Source organism: Fringilla coelebs (assembly GCF_963513975.1).
Source record: "Fringilla coelebs genome assembly, chromosome: 18".
Classification (NCBI taxonomy): domain Eukaryota; kingdom Metazoa; phylum Chordata; class Aves; order Passeriformes; family Fringillidae; genus Fringilla; species Fringilla coelebs.
The window spans coordinates 233,393-250,366 of NC_140044.1; the positions used below are offsets into that span (position 1 = coordinate 233,393).

Genomic DNA, 16,974 nt, shown 5'->3' on the forward strand with positions numbered 1-16,974 from the left:
AAATAGGTTATTATCTGCCAGATGATGAGTGACAGGAAGGTACTGTTGTTATGGGCATGTTTTGGTTCAGGACACTTAAAGCAGAGTGCAGAGCCTTCCATTAGCTCCATCCCAGCCAGGAAATCACTAGCAGCTTTTTAACTCTGTGATACCACTATAACCACCCTTTGCTAAGATGTCATTTGATGTGATTCATGGAGTAGAGAGGGTTAAAACCAGAGTAAGTTTGAAGGGATCTCTTTCTCCAAACTTCACATATGTGAAGAACAGCTGATCAGTTACTGCAAAATAAATACTGATACCTTCTATGCAATGCAAACAAATAGCAGTTACACACATAGACAGTTTGGACTGTATTTTATAAAAAATCTCCACGCTCAATCTACAATGTCTACAAAGCAGAGGAAAAAACCTCCCTTCTCTAGAATATTGGAGCTACTTGTCTGTTTTATGCATCTCTTTTCTTAGCATTTTTAGAGTTTCAGCAGCTGATCTCCTGTAGCTGTGGCTCATCTGTTCATTAGGTGCAAATTAACTATGCAAGCATGGCTCCTCTCCTTAGACATGGTGCCTCAAGCCCAGCACCACAGACTTCTCACCACAGAGAGAGACTGAACTCTGTTTGTCTGAACTCCTGCAATACTCGGAACTTCCTCACCCGTTTGGGAGATGCGTGTCCTCACCAGAGGATGGCAGAGGACACTCATGCTATCAACAGCTGGGCACTAAAAGCACTCTAAATGCAGCAGGATTACTCCAAATATGAAGGCTGACTTGTTTTCTACAGTGCTCTAGTGTGACAACGGGTCCAGCATTTGTGAAGAGGCGAATATGACTAGATAAGGAATATGGCACTTGGTTGTCAGCTGTGGAAATCTGCAGTTTGCAGTAGTGAGAGTGAATATGCTACTGGAATGCAGGTAAGAGGTTCAACAGCTCTGGCTGTGCTGAGTGGCACAGAATCACACAGGCAAATGTAAGGATACCACAATTCTTATTCTTACCACGGTGGGGGAGAGAAGAGACTGGTAGTTCAGTAAAACTCCAGTGGCTGCTATCTGTTCCAGCCATTTTCTGCTGGCATCTCTGCTGCTCTCCTCATACTCCCCGTTGTTGTTGTAACGATAGTTGAGAGCAGCCAGTAACTGCTCCGAAAAGGTGCAAACAGCACCCACAAGAGACTGACAGAAAATGGAATCACGTCTCAGTTGTAGCTCAGTATCTGTCAGAGAAGGGGAGAGAAGCATAAAGAAGTCATGAATACATTCATCTTCCTTCTCACTGCCAACAAAGTAGTTTTTGTGTGTGTATGTGTGTGTGTGTGTGTGTGTGTGCACATAATGTTTGGCTTCCACTGTAGCTTTGCAATGACTTCACAGATAACCTCTCCTTGCTGTGTGTGCTGGGTGGATAAATAAAGACAGCACAGCTGGCACATGCACATCTTGCGAAATTTTCTACTCCAATTGACTGTTCATTACTCCCTCTGCCATTTGCATGCTTCTTCTGACTGGAAAGAAACTAACTATTGGAAAGTAACTAACTCCTTAGTTACTTTCTTAGTTACATATCTGGATTGATTCCCTTCTTTTTACATTTACAGGAACAAGAGAATTCTTGAAAGAAGGTCTCTGCCATTACTTCTCTCCTGGGCTATTAGAATTAATCTTCCCCCATCTATCTGTATTTTGTGGGCTTCCCATATGCCTAATGCATTAACTGGGCCCATCCATACGTTACCAATTGGTTTGTTTCTTGGGAGAATTTCCCCTATGTTAATTTTGCTTCCAGTGTGCCTGCCAGGCAGCCACACTGGTCCAATCAATCTTGTCATGCTTCAGGGGATTGCAGGCCAGAGAGGCACATGAATAAGTAAAGAGTTACTTCCCAGGCATCCCCAGCCCCTCCAGCAGGGTCTGCAGTGCGGCAGCAGCCTCTTATTGGCAAGGCACTGCTCCCAAGGGAAAGAAGCTGAAGACATCACTCAGAGGCTTCGAAGGTCTGGATTATTTTTATAAGCACTGAACACAATAGACTGACTAACCCACTCCAGGCCCTGGGCCATATTCTCAGCCTAAGGGCAACCATCCTTTTTTCCAGCAGATGTTCATGAAATGCTGCAGGAGATGGGGCATCCATAGAGACACTCTTTGGGAGACATTTTATCTGCAATCAAAACCCAGCCTTTATGGTCAATAGACTGGCACACAGCTTGCTTTGGACAGACTCACAGACCAGCTCTGGCAGGAGCTGAGAGATAAGTTAGAGACATACAAATATCTGATCTTCATTCTATGAAGATTTGAGAAACAAGTGTGGCACCAGTTTCCAGTTATGTAGTACGTTATTTTCAAACAAAAGGACTCCAAGTAGGTGCTACAATTACAAAAAGACTGTGCCCAGGCTCCTTGTAAAGACCTGTCCCTTGCTCTGCACGCACAGTGTTTGGTGTGTGGTAACAGGTTCCTGATGTCCCCAGCACATTTGGGTTCTCCTTGCACATGTAAGGTCTTCATCTGTTCTTGGCTGTAATTTCAGTACACCTGCTCTGTTTCGAATGATGACAGAGTCCATGAGCTCAAAAAAGTTGTGCAATAGATTTAATTTTTGCTGCATGTTCTCATCACAGCAGGAAGGAGTAAAGGGAAGGAGGGTTCTCTTCCATCTGAGGAGGATTGTACGAAGGAAAAAAATGAGGACAGAAAAACCCTGTCTTAGGGACTTCTTGGGTATGTTGTTTTGTAAAAATGAAACCCCTTACCTGTGCATTTTAACAAGGCCAAAAGAAGCTGATTCTTCCCATCTAAAACAGTGAAGAAAAGAAATGCTGTAGTCAACAAAATACCAAGGTACACATGATTGCAGCTGGTTAACAGTTTCCTAATTCCCCCCAAATCTTGGCACCTGCATGGTCATGTCTATATACTCTGATAGGCCTCACCTGCACAGACATGTTCATGACAGAAAAAAACTAAGTGTAAAGCAAAGAATTTTACTGGCTACATGATCTGTTAACCACCATGAATTACTGGAAACAAATTGCATTTGCAGATGAATCCCTAAGGAGGTGATTACTATCCAGTGCTTCACACTGATCTGTAAACATCAGTTTTATCTCCTGTTTCAGTTCAACCAGACTGCAGTGGTTCAGGATGTTGTAATATCTGATTAGCATTCACCTCACAGCTTGGAATATACCAAACATCTCTCTCTTCATTTTCTAAAAGGGTTTAAAAAGCACAGGAAGATAGATCACTTTGACATCAATCTGAATGGGCTGATGAAATAAATTAAGGGGGGAAAAGTTCTTTGGAATTGCTGCACAGATGCCATTTTACCATAGAGCACCAGGACTCTGCAAACATAACCTGCTCTACCTGGTCCTCTCTAGAGCCTGGGACAACCTTATTACAAAATGAATTAAAATTATGAAATCAACTGCTAGATTTGATTAAGATCTCTTCTCCCTGAGGCTAGTAACAAACATTTCCTTATTTACAGACCTTCCACATGTTTCTGTATGATGTCAACAAGGCTCTTGATGCGCAGTGGAAGGTTCCATGGATCTTCCTGAATGCTGGCTTGAATATTATTACGGCACCTAGCTGTGGTTTCTTCCTTCTGTTTAAATTCTAGAAAACATGGAGTGTGTTAGCCATTTAGGACATGCCACATAACTAAGAGCGGCTTAGGAGTTATAATGCGAATACAGATGAAAGCAGATAAGCAGTACCAATAGCAGTAACTGGGAATTCAAAAGATCCTTAAATAGAAATAATAGAGAGGGCAAAAGACTATTCCCATAGTCCCATTATCAGCAGTCTCCCTGCATTGCTTTCAGGACTGTGGGCCTGGCTGACAGGCACAGTGCAGGGAGCTCTACCCCACTCACTAGACAAAGAACCCCTGCTTCCTCTGCCTTAAATGACCTGCAGGCAGCTGTACTGGGTAGATCCAGAGAATAAGATCAATTTTTTGGCTGCAACTGTCACATCCCGTAATATGATGAGAACTTCTGAAATATCCTGCTTTCTTTCACCTGATGAAAGCTAACTTAATTATAGAGTAGAAAATTTATTCTCCATGACTTAGCTATGTAGTTAAGCCAAACACCTCATTGTTTGTGATGAAGTGCACAAACAGACAGAGAAACAAAAACAATTATGCCAAATAACTGATCCTGGACAGGACCAGAAGAGCATTCCAATGCCCATCCATCACAAAAAGGTATCTATGGTAGCTGTTAAACAGACACTGTGGTCCAGGATTCCAGCTGAGTGTAGGCAGGGCTTGTCTGTTCCTCAGTGTGATCAGTTAACTAAAAGACTCTCTCAGGGTAATTAATCTACTTTTAATAAATGAGATTCTCTTTAAGCAAAATAAAATAAACGTCTGTTATTTCTTTACTTCATTCCAACACTGCATGGAAAGGCTAACAGATGCTCCTTGAGTCTACATGAATGTGAATGTGTTTATAGAGATGAGTACATATAACAGAACTTTGCAGGAGTTATTTCTGGAGTCAAGGAAAAAAAAAAAGGCAGGAAAATATCTCTAGTTCTAGAGTTTACCACCGTAACTTAAAACTACAGCCTGTGAGAGGTTGGAGCTTTCACCTCCTACAGCACCTGAGGTATAGCAGGAGAAGTAGGGAATATTTCAGCTTTCAAGTGGGAAAGGAAATGCAGCAAATATTTAAAAAATAAAATCCTGTGTATTTCAGGCAGAAAAGAAACATCCTGAGCCCCAAAAGACGATCAAGACCAAAGAGTCATCACACTCCCTGAGGAAAAAGAAAACATGGTATCATCTGTTTGCTCTCTATGGGAATCAGTTTTCAAAATAAGTGTTATGTGAGGATGAATTTACTCTGGCAATCATCCATCTGAAGAAAAGCAGAGTAAATCATTAAGCAAACTGAGATAGAACCTTTGGTGCCTTGGATGCTCAGTGGTCAACCCCTCCTCAGCTTATCAGAGCACTCCTTCACCTTGAATCTGACTATCCCTACTTTGGTACCCTTTCAAATACTTTCACAGCAAAGCAGGGATTTGGAAACTTGTGAAAGAGCTGCGAGAATTGAGCAGCATGTAACAAAAGAGGCTTCTGTGCGTTTCAGGAGGAATTCCCATGAAAATTACCTCTTTGAGACACAAAAATTTCAGTGGTCAGACATGGTACGTGCCTAATGCACGACTGGGTAGACTGCAGAGTTCAAGAACTCTGTGTGGCCATAGCACATATGCTTTCCTGTTAAGCTCTGAAGTCTTGGAAATAACATTATTAAATACAGTCAATCAATCTATTTCTTTACCTTGCAAACTGTGGTCCATGGGAAAGTGCTTGGTTTCCTCAAAGGCCTTATTTATTCCTGGTCCTTTCAGAAGTGCATTGATTGCATCAACCTACAATTTAATATTAACATTTAATAACAGCATTTTGCACAACTACGATCTACATGCTGATGAGGGAAGAGAATAGCAACCAACTCTCTGTAGTTACACATTATAAACACATCTGCACGCTAAACTTGTGAGAACCTCCTGAAATCTGCAAATGTGATCCATTTTCATCAAAGTACTAGAAGTTTGTCCTTTTTTTTCATGAAAGCCTTTTTTCCCTTAGTCTTAAGCCGTAGGTAGGGCAAGTCGGCCTTGCTTAAATTACAAGGCAAATTCAATAACACAGATAAAAGTGATTCTTCAAACTGTCCTATAATATACTTGCTTACAGTGTACCCCAAAATCTTGATAGTATGCCTTCCTCAAACTATTATTTCATAACACAATTTAGTACTTAAAAATTCTTGATTGACAATGACAAAAAGAAAGCAATTCTGTGTAAGAATAATGCTTTACATACCTGGTTAAAAAGGTGTTCCAGACAGCCATGAAGTTTGTCTTGCTTGTCTAAAGGTATTCTCATATCATTGGGAAGCTCATCTCCTAATACACAAGAAATGAAAAGCTTTGAACTTACAAACATGATCTGTGATGATGCATAGGCACACCTTCACACTGGTGTGAGGTAAATAATGATTGCTGCTTTATCTCCAATTCTTAGGCCAAAATACTCATTATTTTCATTTTATAACTAAAGAAATTTACCCCTGCCTAATACCTCTCCCATGTTCCAAATTTACTGTGGTTTATTAGAAAAAGGCAAATCTGTATCTTTATGTTCTTGTGATTAGTTTTGAAGAGACCACCAGTACAAATTACACACGCAGGTGCTTATAACCAGCAAAGACTCCTCAGCACTGCTGAAGGGCCGGGCACAAGAAGGATGCCTGTGACCTGTGCACACACTCACCCGATCCCATCTCATCACTGCCCAGGTAAGAGCTGTTGCTCCGCACGCTGGTGTAGGACAACACCGAGTCCCGGTTACTGTTGCACTCACTGCAAAGGAGAGCACAGAGGGCACTGAACAAAGGCTGTCCCGCTGGCACCCACCCTGCTACTTGGCTTTATTAGCACTGTCTCCCCAAACCCACTCTGTGAAACTGAAATGACTGTAACTAATGACATGCACAACAGCCATTCAACAAGGACTCTGAAGCTGGGCTGCCACAGGATGCCTTCTTCTATTTGCGGTTAATGCTGAATGCTTAATCAGCCTGCTTCTGCAAATAATGAAAACAGACATCTCCACTAAACGTTTGCTATCAATTCTCAGAGTATTACAGCATCCAAATCCAGCATACAGGGAGGCTGCAGTAGCACAGATACTGGAGGTGGGAGAGAAAATTTAGGGAATCTAAGCCACTGGAGAATCAGGCCCTGCAGATCCTACAATGAAGTGGAGGAGTCACGACAGCTCCACACCAATCTTGGCTCAGGCACATCTGGAAAATTCTACAGTGAATCTCCTCTCTTTAAAGTTCACTTTAACTATTCTTACTGAAAGTAACCAAAACCACTATGGATCTCAGGCTGTCCCCTTCCAATGAAGTGACAATGACAGTGGTTTTAATGGTACAAGCCCAAAACAAAGCTTAAAAAATTCTCCACTGTCTCTGCCTCTGAAGTAATTTTTAACTGAGATGAGAGAAAAATATAAGAGCAACTGAAAGTTGCTAATTGGGATTCTTGCTGTCCTTTTTTAAATCTAGTATCAAAGAAACCTGTTTTCTTCTCAGGAAGATTAATACTTATGGCAACCCCTCTGCAATACAAATCCTTATGAATTACACCTCCAAAATGATCACAGAAAAAAGCCTTGTTGGCTATTGCAAACAAGATATTTTCTTATCTACAATTTGCTTGAGTTTGTAGCTAATCAATGCTATTTTAAATCAAAACCCATAAAAACACCTTCCCCCTTAAGTGACTACTATCTGTAATATATGCCTAATTCTCTGCCTCTGTCTAATACAGATAAGACAGAATAACGTTACTCAAACATTTCTCAAACAAATGTGTAGAATTCTGGAACAAATGACAAGCCCAGAGAGACTGTGCTGTCACTTTGTTACCCAGAATAAATTAGCCTCAATTAGAGAAGCTTAAACTATAGGGATACCCTATTAACAGTGAAAGAAATAAAGCACATTTCATTCAGAAAGCTCCAAAGCACATGTCCTGATTGAAATCTCACACAACAGAGATGCCCCAGATCTCAGCACTGCAAGTACTCGTTCTATTTCTTTATTAACTTTGTATTTGCTGTCCTCTGAGGTGATCAATATTCAACCAGAAAAGACCCCAAGCAACCAATCTTACTGGCCCTGTCCTGAGCAAGGGACTGGACTGTGCAGACTCCAGAGACCCCTTCCGACACAAATTGTTCCTCTTCTGCCATTCTGGAGTCCTGCATCGGTGGCACCTATTGCTACTGGTAAAAGTGCCCAACAACAGCAAGTGAAGCATCAAGACTGCAGCGGGAACATTCCAGAGACAGGTCATTCATTCAGAGCTGGAATCCTCCCAGCTCTATGGTCTTACTAGAAATGTAAAAATGGCCTATTAAGGATGTTATATTGCAGTGATCAGACATGGCCACTATTTGTTATCCCACTTATTCTGAAGCTGGGTCTCCAAATGTTTCCCCCCAAAATAGAGAGAATTGGGAGTGAGATTGCCTTTGGTAGCAAATATTCCTGGAGAACTAGCAGTCAGTCATGTCCCAAAAAGATTTTGAGACACCTGAATAAACATTTCTGTTTGTGGTTTCAAAGGGCCATTAAAAATAAAAAACTCAATGTCCATTTCTGTTTCTCCGTGTCTTAGACTTTCAGGAAAATTGGCTGCAGAACCAAATGTTAATACCAGCTATTATAAGACCAAGCAGTCTGATAATTCTGCTGGACTTCTGTAGTTTCTGGCTACAGGACACAGAAAGTCACACTAGACTTAATTATTTAATTTTATTCACTTTTCTAGATACCTTAGTATTTTGGCATTATCTTGGGGGAAGTATTTTTGCAGTGTATGTCTCCAGGGCAATAAATGTAATGAATACATCAGTGAAGTGAATACTCTACTAAGTGAATACTACATAACTGACTGGAAAACAACCTGTTTGTTAAATCCATACTGGAATGAGAACTTTGAAACACAGTACTAGTAAGGTACATGTGGCACAATCTTCAGGCTGACCTGTAGGAGTCTCTGAAACTCATTGTGTCATGTCCAGAGTCTTCCTGGTCCTCCTCAGAAACTTTGAAACAGACCTTCTTGATTCCACCATGCTCAGCTTTGTCAGGATCACTTTCTTCTGTTCCCAGGGAAGGCGAGGATGTGTCCTCAGCAGATGGTGGCTCACAGGCACCAGCTTCTGTAGGTTCTGTTATGGTGGACAAAAGTCTGCAGAAGCACAACACAGAGCTCTCAGTCCCCCAAATGAACTGCAACAACTAAGGCTAAAGGCAGCTATGTGAAATCAGAGCTACCTTTGTGAGCACTTTACATAGGCTACTACTCAACATCTGATCTGAACATGCTCTCACATTGAGTCCATTCCACCTTGTTCTGTCACTCCAGGCCTTTGTAAAGAGTCTCTCTTCACCTCTCTTCCAGGCTCCCATAATGTACTGAAAGACTGCAAGTAAGTCACCCCAAAGCCTCTTATCCAGCCTAAGAATCCCAATTCTCTCAGCCTTTTCCCATAGCGCAGAGCTGTTCTGTCCCTCTGATCATCTCCATGGACTCCTCTGGATTGTCTCCCACATCCTTCCTGAGCTGGGCACTTCAGAGCTGGAAGTCGCTCTGCAGGTAGGGTCTCACATGAGCAGGGCAGAGGGGCAGATTTCCCCTGGCTTCACCTTCTGCTCACACTGTGGGGCTGAGCCCAGGACACAGATGGTGCTGTCAGGGCACACTGATGACTTATGTCCAGCCTCTCAGCCACCAGCACTCCCAACTCCTTCTTGGCACATCTGCTTTCAGTCCCTTTATTCTCCAGCCTGTCCCAACTAGGTGCAGCACCTTGCACTTGGTGTTGTTAAACCTCAGGAGATTCCCACGAATCCCAGTTCCCAGAAGGTCCTATTTCCACAGGTACTCTACCTCTATAAGGTGTAACTTAATCAAGGTGTAACCATGGTGGCCTGAAAGTCCTCACTTTCTTCTTCCAAGGCACTGGATTTCTCCTCCTCAGCTCACTGGCTCTACCCAGCGGCCACCACCCTTCTGTATACATGTTGAAACCAAGGGTCCATGTGCTTTCCACTCAGGTGAAGTTTTGGTCATGTGCTGCTTTTGGCAGAGATACAGCTTATTTTTTTTCCATTGGCTGGTATGGGACTGTTGTGGATTTGTGCTGAACACAAAGCTGATAATACAGAGATGGTCTTGTAACTACCGAGCTAACCCAGAACCAAGGCCTTTCCTGCCCCTCGTAGAGCCACACTGGGGAGGGGGCTGGGGTGTGTGGGAGACTGGGAGGAGACACAGCCAGGACAGGTGACCCCAGCTGACCCAAGGGATATTTCAGACTGTGTGACACCATGCTCAGATATAAAGTGTGTGGAAAAGGAGGAAAGAGGGGCTATTTGGAGTGATGGTGTTTGTCCTTCCAAGTCACCACTGCACAGGATGGGACCCTGCTCTCCTGAAGATGGCTGAACACCTGCCTGCCCATGGGAAGCAGTGAATGCATCCCTGGTTTTGCTTTGTTTGCATGCAGGTTTTGCTTCAGCTGTTGAACTGTCTTAATTTCAACCCTTATTTCTGCCTTATGACAGACAAAATCTCAAAGGCTCTCGACAACACATAGATTATTATTTTGGAATATACAGTAAGCAAAACAGTGGCTGTCAAATTCAGATAGACTTTTAGAAGCAAAAGACAATAATACAAACACTAGCGGATCTGCCCAGGAATAGATTTCACACAACCAGCAAGGACTTGTCATTCAAGGGCAGGTGTGAAGAGGCAGACAGCTGGGGCCGACAGCACAATGTGCTTTTGGAAGTTACTGCCTCAATATTATAAGGATTTCTTTCCCCAGTGCATAAAGGACTTTGTACTCACTTATTTATCTGAATGACATATTGCTTCATTTCCTTCACTGCAATGTCTAGTTTGTTAAAAAGATGCAAGTAGGAGTCCTGCATCTCCCAATCTTCCTGTTTCAGCAAAAAACTGAGTCCCCTTTCTTCCCAAATTGTTCCTCCATTCTGCTGGCCAAAGCTACCATCAGGATCTCCATCTTCTGGGGCTGGACATCTCCAAGATGGTGCAGCCATAGTGGCGATGCAATGCTGAGTATATGAGACTGGATTTAAGGTACCTACTAAACAATAAAGGATCTAGTTAGTATGGCTCTCACAACTTTATCCACTCTATCCAAATGGAAAAGCGGAGTTCTGACCAGAAAAACTAAAATTTCACAGAACTGTTTTATAGAATTACATTATATGACAAAATCATTCTGGAAAAATACCCAAAGAAGTTGGACTTTTTTTCCTGTCACGCTAACTAGATATTTTGAATTTCCTGCAGTTCAGAAACTGGCTAGATTACAGAAGTAAAGACCTATGTCCACATGTATACTCATACAGAAAACTTAGAGAAGCTCTCTAAAAGCATTTGTTGAAAAGTTAGTGAATTTGTGTTCTCAGGAATCAGTCTATGCCATTATTCAAGCTCTATAGACATTTACAGACACACATACATATAAAGGAGTAGGATTCTGTCCTTACAGAAGATAGATTAATTACTTTTTCATATAGAATTGCTGACAGTTTTGGTGCAGTACTTTGCTACCTACCTTAGCTCATATTAAAAATTTTACTGCCCAAGCAAGCAGGGGTCCTTTACAAACCTCAATTTGAATAGTCAATGCCATTGTTCAGAAAGTTGGTTAGTCTATAGTTCCCTCTTCCAAACATTCCTGCACTCTGACCTTCACAAGGCAATGAATCAGAAGCATGTTACGTCAGATCATGATAAAAAAATGTAGGAACTCAAATAACCAGATTGTAGGAGAAATGCTGCATAGCAGCCATTTATCAGAAAATAGATCCCCTGACACAGTAGAGATTTTCAATTCCACTGCATGGAATTTATTTAGTAATAAGAGTAGAAAGGAGCACTACAATGTGATTGACTTCAGTTTTCTCCCTGAATGAAGCACTAGCATTGCCATCAGCCCCTGCTCACTTTTAGTCAGCAAGTCACCTCTACTAAGGGTAACAGCACACTGGCCACGTAACTACCATGAGATCATACCCAAACAGTTCATCTAGCATAAACATGGCACCGGAAGCCCCTCTCTGCTTGAAGCCATTACTTTTTCACAACACAAGAAGGCTGCCATTTAACTATAAAATTTTAAAGAGGAAGAAAGGGTACTGGCAAGACTATATTGCCTTGGAACTTATATTTGACCTTGCTGAGCAGTGGAAAAACACAGCCTTTTATACAGATCAAATCAGTATGATTTGGAAGTTCATTATCACCTTGCTCTGGATCAAGACCAATAATAGAAGGTTTCCGTCCAATGCGAATACTGAACGATCTCCCTGCTGAGGTAGTGCTTTTGGGGTATGATACCTCCATAAGGTTAATATGGCAGTTGGTGGGGCAGAAATCCATGCTGTTGAGGGAATGAGGTTCCATAACGGCTTGTTTGAAGGCTGGGCTCACCTTTGTTTTCAATTCATCTGCAAACTGAGAGAAATAAAGTAGGTGTGTGCTACTGCACCTTCAAAAAATTTTGAAGCGATACAGACAATTCTTTCCTCTTCCTGCCACCTATTCCAGAAATCCAGGAATTCAGATTTCTGCTGCAGCTGGAATAACACATTTTAAAAAAAAGCTCATAAAACAACGGAGGAAAGCAATTGGCTATACCTCCTAGCACTCTCTTTTCAAGCAGCTCAGGTAACTGAATAAAAATGATACACTGTAGTTGCATTCATATTAAATAAGACATGCATCAATCTGTTCTCATACTTATTCATTAATACAGTGGAAATTAACCTGCAATAATATGTCTTAACGCACAGCTCTCACAAGCAGAAAGGAGTGATTTACAGACAAGGTATTTTCCCTCAAAGCTTGCAATATCAGTAACTTGCAGAGCTGTTGTCATTCCTCCGGGATACCCACCTCAGAAACAGTTTGGATTCATTAATAAAGAACACTAAGACCTACTTAGCACAATGCAGTATTGTTTCAAGACTTCACCAATAACTAGTAGTGTTGTACCTCTTGGTAGCTCGTGAGCCTCCTGCTAATGCTTTCCAGCTTAGTGTCACAGATTTGCCGGAATTCATACTGGGGCATGGTCGCTACAGCACTGCTTAGGGATATGAGTCTTTCGCAGTTCCTTACAAAATTACTGTCCTCTGCGGCAAAGGCCTCTAAAATCTAAACAAAAAGACAGGATGTCAGTGGTATGAGTCCTGGCAGGGAGGGAAAATACAGTTTTCTTTCACTCAGTGAGAGGCAAAGCCCCCAAGGTTGAATAAAGCTGCCTCCAGAATAAGCTGCCTTTATTACTGCCTGAGAACCACTAATGTGTCCAATATAGTCAGCATCATCTACCAGTCCTTTAAAATGTTTAGAATCACGGAAGTGGATCAAAATATCCACCGTCCAAGTTACGTGCTCTAGCATGCTTCCATGGGACACAGCAATAACATCACTGGAATGTGACAAACATTCCCTATTAGCTCATTTTTGTCAGAGATGACCAGGCCACTCAGCACTCTCTGCTGCTTTCCAGCAGCAGCAGCAGTTCTACTCAATTCCTGTAGCAACCCATCCAGCTTCTCAGGTGGGAAATAGGTGCTTGATTTTCTTGCAAGGTAAAGCAAATTCCTGCCTGAAAAGATTAATCTTAAATATCAGCAGAGAGTATGTTACCCGGCAGATAAAAGCAAGAATTCCACAGCTGAGGGCTCCCCTCCATCTGCCTCAACAGCTGAAGTCCTGGAAGCACTTGCTGATTACTGATATCAAACAAGCTATTGTAACTCATTCTAACGAATAAAACTCTAAGCAGGGCTGAGAAGACCAATGTCAACCTCAACTGAAGAGCCAAGCCCACAGAGGCCAATAATAAGCTATACTATTAGTTTCCCATTCTGTTTAGGCAAAAGCTGACCATGTTTGGTTTTCCATACCTTCGCAGTGAGAATGAAGCAACCTTTTGGTTCCACAATTTTCTCCAGGACAAAGGATTTGATTCCTGCACTGCTAACATATTCATATACCACCCCGTGCTCCAGGTGGGTGTTATCCACAGTCAGGCTGATGAGAGGGGTTTCTTCACCAATGGCCACTGGAGAAATTACAGTCTGTGGTGTCCGGGCTGGAACCAAAGTAAGTCATTAGAGGTGTCTGGCAGCACATGTGAACACAGGCCTGCCCAGGCAAGAGAAACCTGCTGAGAAGAATATTGAATGCAGAGACACAACCTTTGGCTCAAAGAATGTCTTGAACGATGTGATGCTGGAGACTGAGAGAATATTCTTAGGAAGACATTCGCTGTTGGCCATTAATGGAGACAGTGACAGAGTTTTAGATAATACACATGCTCCAATCCCCATTCTGATGTTCCTCCATGTGTGTGTGCACATATCCACGCCCAGGACACTACTTCTAGTTCTGTTCATGGATCCTAGCAGAAGCTTATGAGGGAAGGGAAGTATGTTAATCTCTGGGTCCTGTTATCTGCAGTAACTCTCTGGAAGACTGAGATGTGATGTAGGGATGTGGTGAGGAGAAAACATTTTTTACACAAAGCAGTTCTACTGTCACTAGAGACCGGATTTAAGTTCCAGTCAAATTGAGATTTGCCAGGGAGTTGCTCACACACTTCTACCAGGGCGCTGCTCCAGCTGTTCCACTGCTGGAACACTCTGCGACAGTGAAATTACCAGCATCACCAGACCTTGCATGGGATCTGCACAGACGTGCATCTGTTCCTGGAGAAGTTGCCAATGGCATTCAGAGAGTCCAGGCTCAGTCCTTTGGATTAAATTTTGATTTGGTAGTGTCCCTTAACATCTACTTTTCTGAATAAACCCTCAACATGAAAGTAGACCTGTTTCTTGAGCTGTGCTTTCAAAAGTTGGAGGAAATTCACCCATACCTTTTCCTGAAGCAATAGCAACATGCCTTGAAGACTTGCTCCAGATCAAAGTAATTTAATATCCTAATCTTTAATCAAAAATAACAGAAAATACAGATTATTCTAGGTGGAGTTACTTGCAGATGTTCCCTCTCCATCAGCTACTGCCCATAAATGCATGGTTTGCAGGGGCTACCAAAAGATTCTAAAAAAGCTGAGTATCTTCATTCCCATAACTGGCTGTCTTGTAGAGAAGAAAGAGTCAAAGGTGCACGATTTCTATGTGCATCTCAATTTTTTCTTCCCCTGAATAAACTGCAGCAAAGAAATATGTTCTCTGGCAGACCTCATTCAATTACAAAGCTTTGCTAAGACAAGAGATATTCTACAATAATAATTATACTTTATATTTCTACCGTGGTTTTCCTTCTGAAAGCCCCTGAATTGTCCCTAGGTTTTCTTCCCCCATGAGAATCTTTACCTGATTCCTGTTGGCTGCTTTGAAGGGGTTCCAATTCTGCATGTCCTTCTAGTGCAGAGTTGTCTCTGCTGGAACCCAGGCGACTGCCATTTAAACATGCAGGGGATGCTGCTTGCTGAACTCTGTCCTCTTCAGCATCTTCATGTGTTCTGTACACCCACTGGTACAACCCCTTTCAAGAGATATAGGCTTCAGCTAGGACCTCAAAGTGCCCAATCTCCAAATATTTGGACTACAGAGGTAAATCTAGCCATCAATTCTATGTCTTCTAAGTAAACTGAAATATCAATATTACCCCAGTTATTCTCTGAACTTTAGAGAACATAAAATTTAGATCAATAGCTGGGTAAACTTCCATGGTTAGTAACAGTTAATAACTTTCAGTACTGTATGCATAAAATGGCTTTCATATTATTTGTAGGTGTTTTGGAACTATGGGAAAATGGAATCAGATCCCCTCAGTGATAGCAGGACCCTGGCATAAAAGCAAATGAGTCAAAACAAATGTGTAGATGTTCTTTTTCTGAATATTTAGTGAGCATAAAACACAGGAATAGAGGAGGGCAGAAGAAAGGCAGGAATTATTGTACTTCCTTTGAGGTTGTGTGTTCATACCAGTGCTTCCTGCTGCCTGGTCCTGTAGGCTGTGAAGTGCTCCAGAACTTCCTTGTAATCTCCATTTGTTGCATTATTCCCATTAACTTTCAAAATGCACTGCCCTGGATGAAGGCCTACAGCTGCAGCCTCAGAACCTGAAAAATAACAGGAGAGAAGTTAAACAGAAATGCCATCTGCCTATGGATGAGAATACTGGAAAGTTTGCAAAAGCTTTCTGGTTAGAAAAAGTAAGAAGAGCTTGGTCAGTCCTGTCATGCGTTCATGTTTTCAGCAGTGCTGGCAAAAACAGCAATCTCCTAGGTCTAAAGGTATTCATGCTAGAAATTGACATTTCTGTGGGAAATTGTTTGGGATCTTTATATGGTTCTCTTTTAGCCTTATGGGTTACATAGCTGCAGTCTTGCTTTAGTACAAACTGTTGTATTTGTTCCAGCCTCTTGCACCTGGAAGACAGAACACTTGCATGTTACACAATTTGCTACACAAAAAGACTATGATGTCAAATGTAACTTGTCTTTTCCAGGCAAAATCCTGAAAAAGGACAATCTTCCTAGCTGCAACTTCCAACTTGCACTCCAAACAGTGAAAAAGTGGTTGTAGGTGCTGCTATAAAATGGTGTAATAAATGTGTGTTCCTGGGAATGCCACCTGTGGGCACTGCCTAAGCTAACTGCACTCAGCTGGAGACACACATTTGTTCTGAAGGAAGGAACTGGTCTATGTCTAAAAGGTTGTATTTCCTGCATCTGCTTAACATAAAGGTTAAAGCTGTGCTTTGCTTGTAGCTCAGGTAAATATGTCAGGCACAGAAGTAGTAAATATCTCTGCCAAATTGTGTTTTCTCCTTTTAAAAAGATCAAGGTGAGCCTTTTGCCTCTGTCTTATACTGGCAATTTGTAGCAATATATGCCTGTGTAAAGGGAGAAGTAGTCCAAGTCTTTTGTCATACTTTGTGGTGTCCAGATTGTGTTACGACTTGTCTACCAACCTGCTGACCCTACAGCACCTTCAGAACCCAGACTCAAATTGTGGATGACTACAGGTAAAAATATTGATGAAGCCACAGACAGCATGACCCCTCAACTTTTTCTCAACCATCTCAGTTTTACAGGTTTTTTTTTTCCCAGTGAGTCTTAAGCTTTACCTTAGTAGTCCCAGAAGAAACAAGGGAAGGGTCACTAAGCAAGTCCATTTCTAGCTTGCAAGAGCTAAAGTGATAATGCCTTCTAAAGAGTCCATGGTACTGTGCATTGCAGCATTCAAGTTTCTTCCACTGTGGAATTAAATTCTTCCTTGTATTGTCTTGATGGGATTAGAGACCCAACACTCAGTTCATAAGAATTATACCA

The 16,974-nt window shown here is 42.0% G+C and overlaps 1 protein-coding gene across 1 annotated transcript in view; it reads right to left on the reverse strand.

Moving 5' to 3' along the window:
• PREX1 (phosphatidylinositol-3,4,5-trisphosphate dependent Rac exchange factor 1) overlaps positions 1-16,974 on the reverse strand; it is a gene marked incomplete at its 5' end in the record, with an annotated part of 111,395 nt that overhangs the window by 8,711 nt on the left and 85,710 nt on the right. The window contains 13 exons of the mRNA XM_084217921.1: positions 1,005-1,222; positions 2,762-2,803; positions 3,504-3,632; positions 5,315-5,405; positions 5,863-5,945; positions 6,313-6,401; positions 8,601-8,807; positions 10,476-10,737; positions 11,906-12,116; positions 12,657-12,818; positions 13,577-13,764; positions 15,008-15,179; positions 15,623-15,759. Of these exons, the coding sequence (XP_084074047.1) occupies positions 1,005-1,222; positions 2,762-2,803; positions 3,504-3,632; positions 5,315-5,405; positions 5,863-5,945; positions 6,313-6,401; positions 8,601-8,807; positions 10,476-10,737; positions 11,906-12,116; positions 12,657-12,818; positions 13,577-13,764; positions 15,008-15,179; positions 15,623-15,759 (1,991 nt within the window). The remainder of the gene's footprint in view (positions 1-1,004; positions 1,223-2,761; positions 2,804-3,503; positions 3,633-5,314; positions 5,406-5,862; positions 5,946-6,312; positions 6,402-8,600; positions 8,808-10,475; positions 10,738-11,905; positions 12,117-12,656; positions 12,819-13,576; positions 13,765-15,007; positions 15,180-15,622; positions 15,760-16,974) is intronic.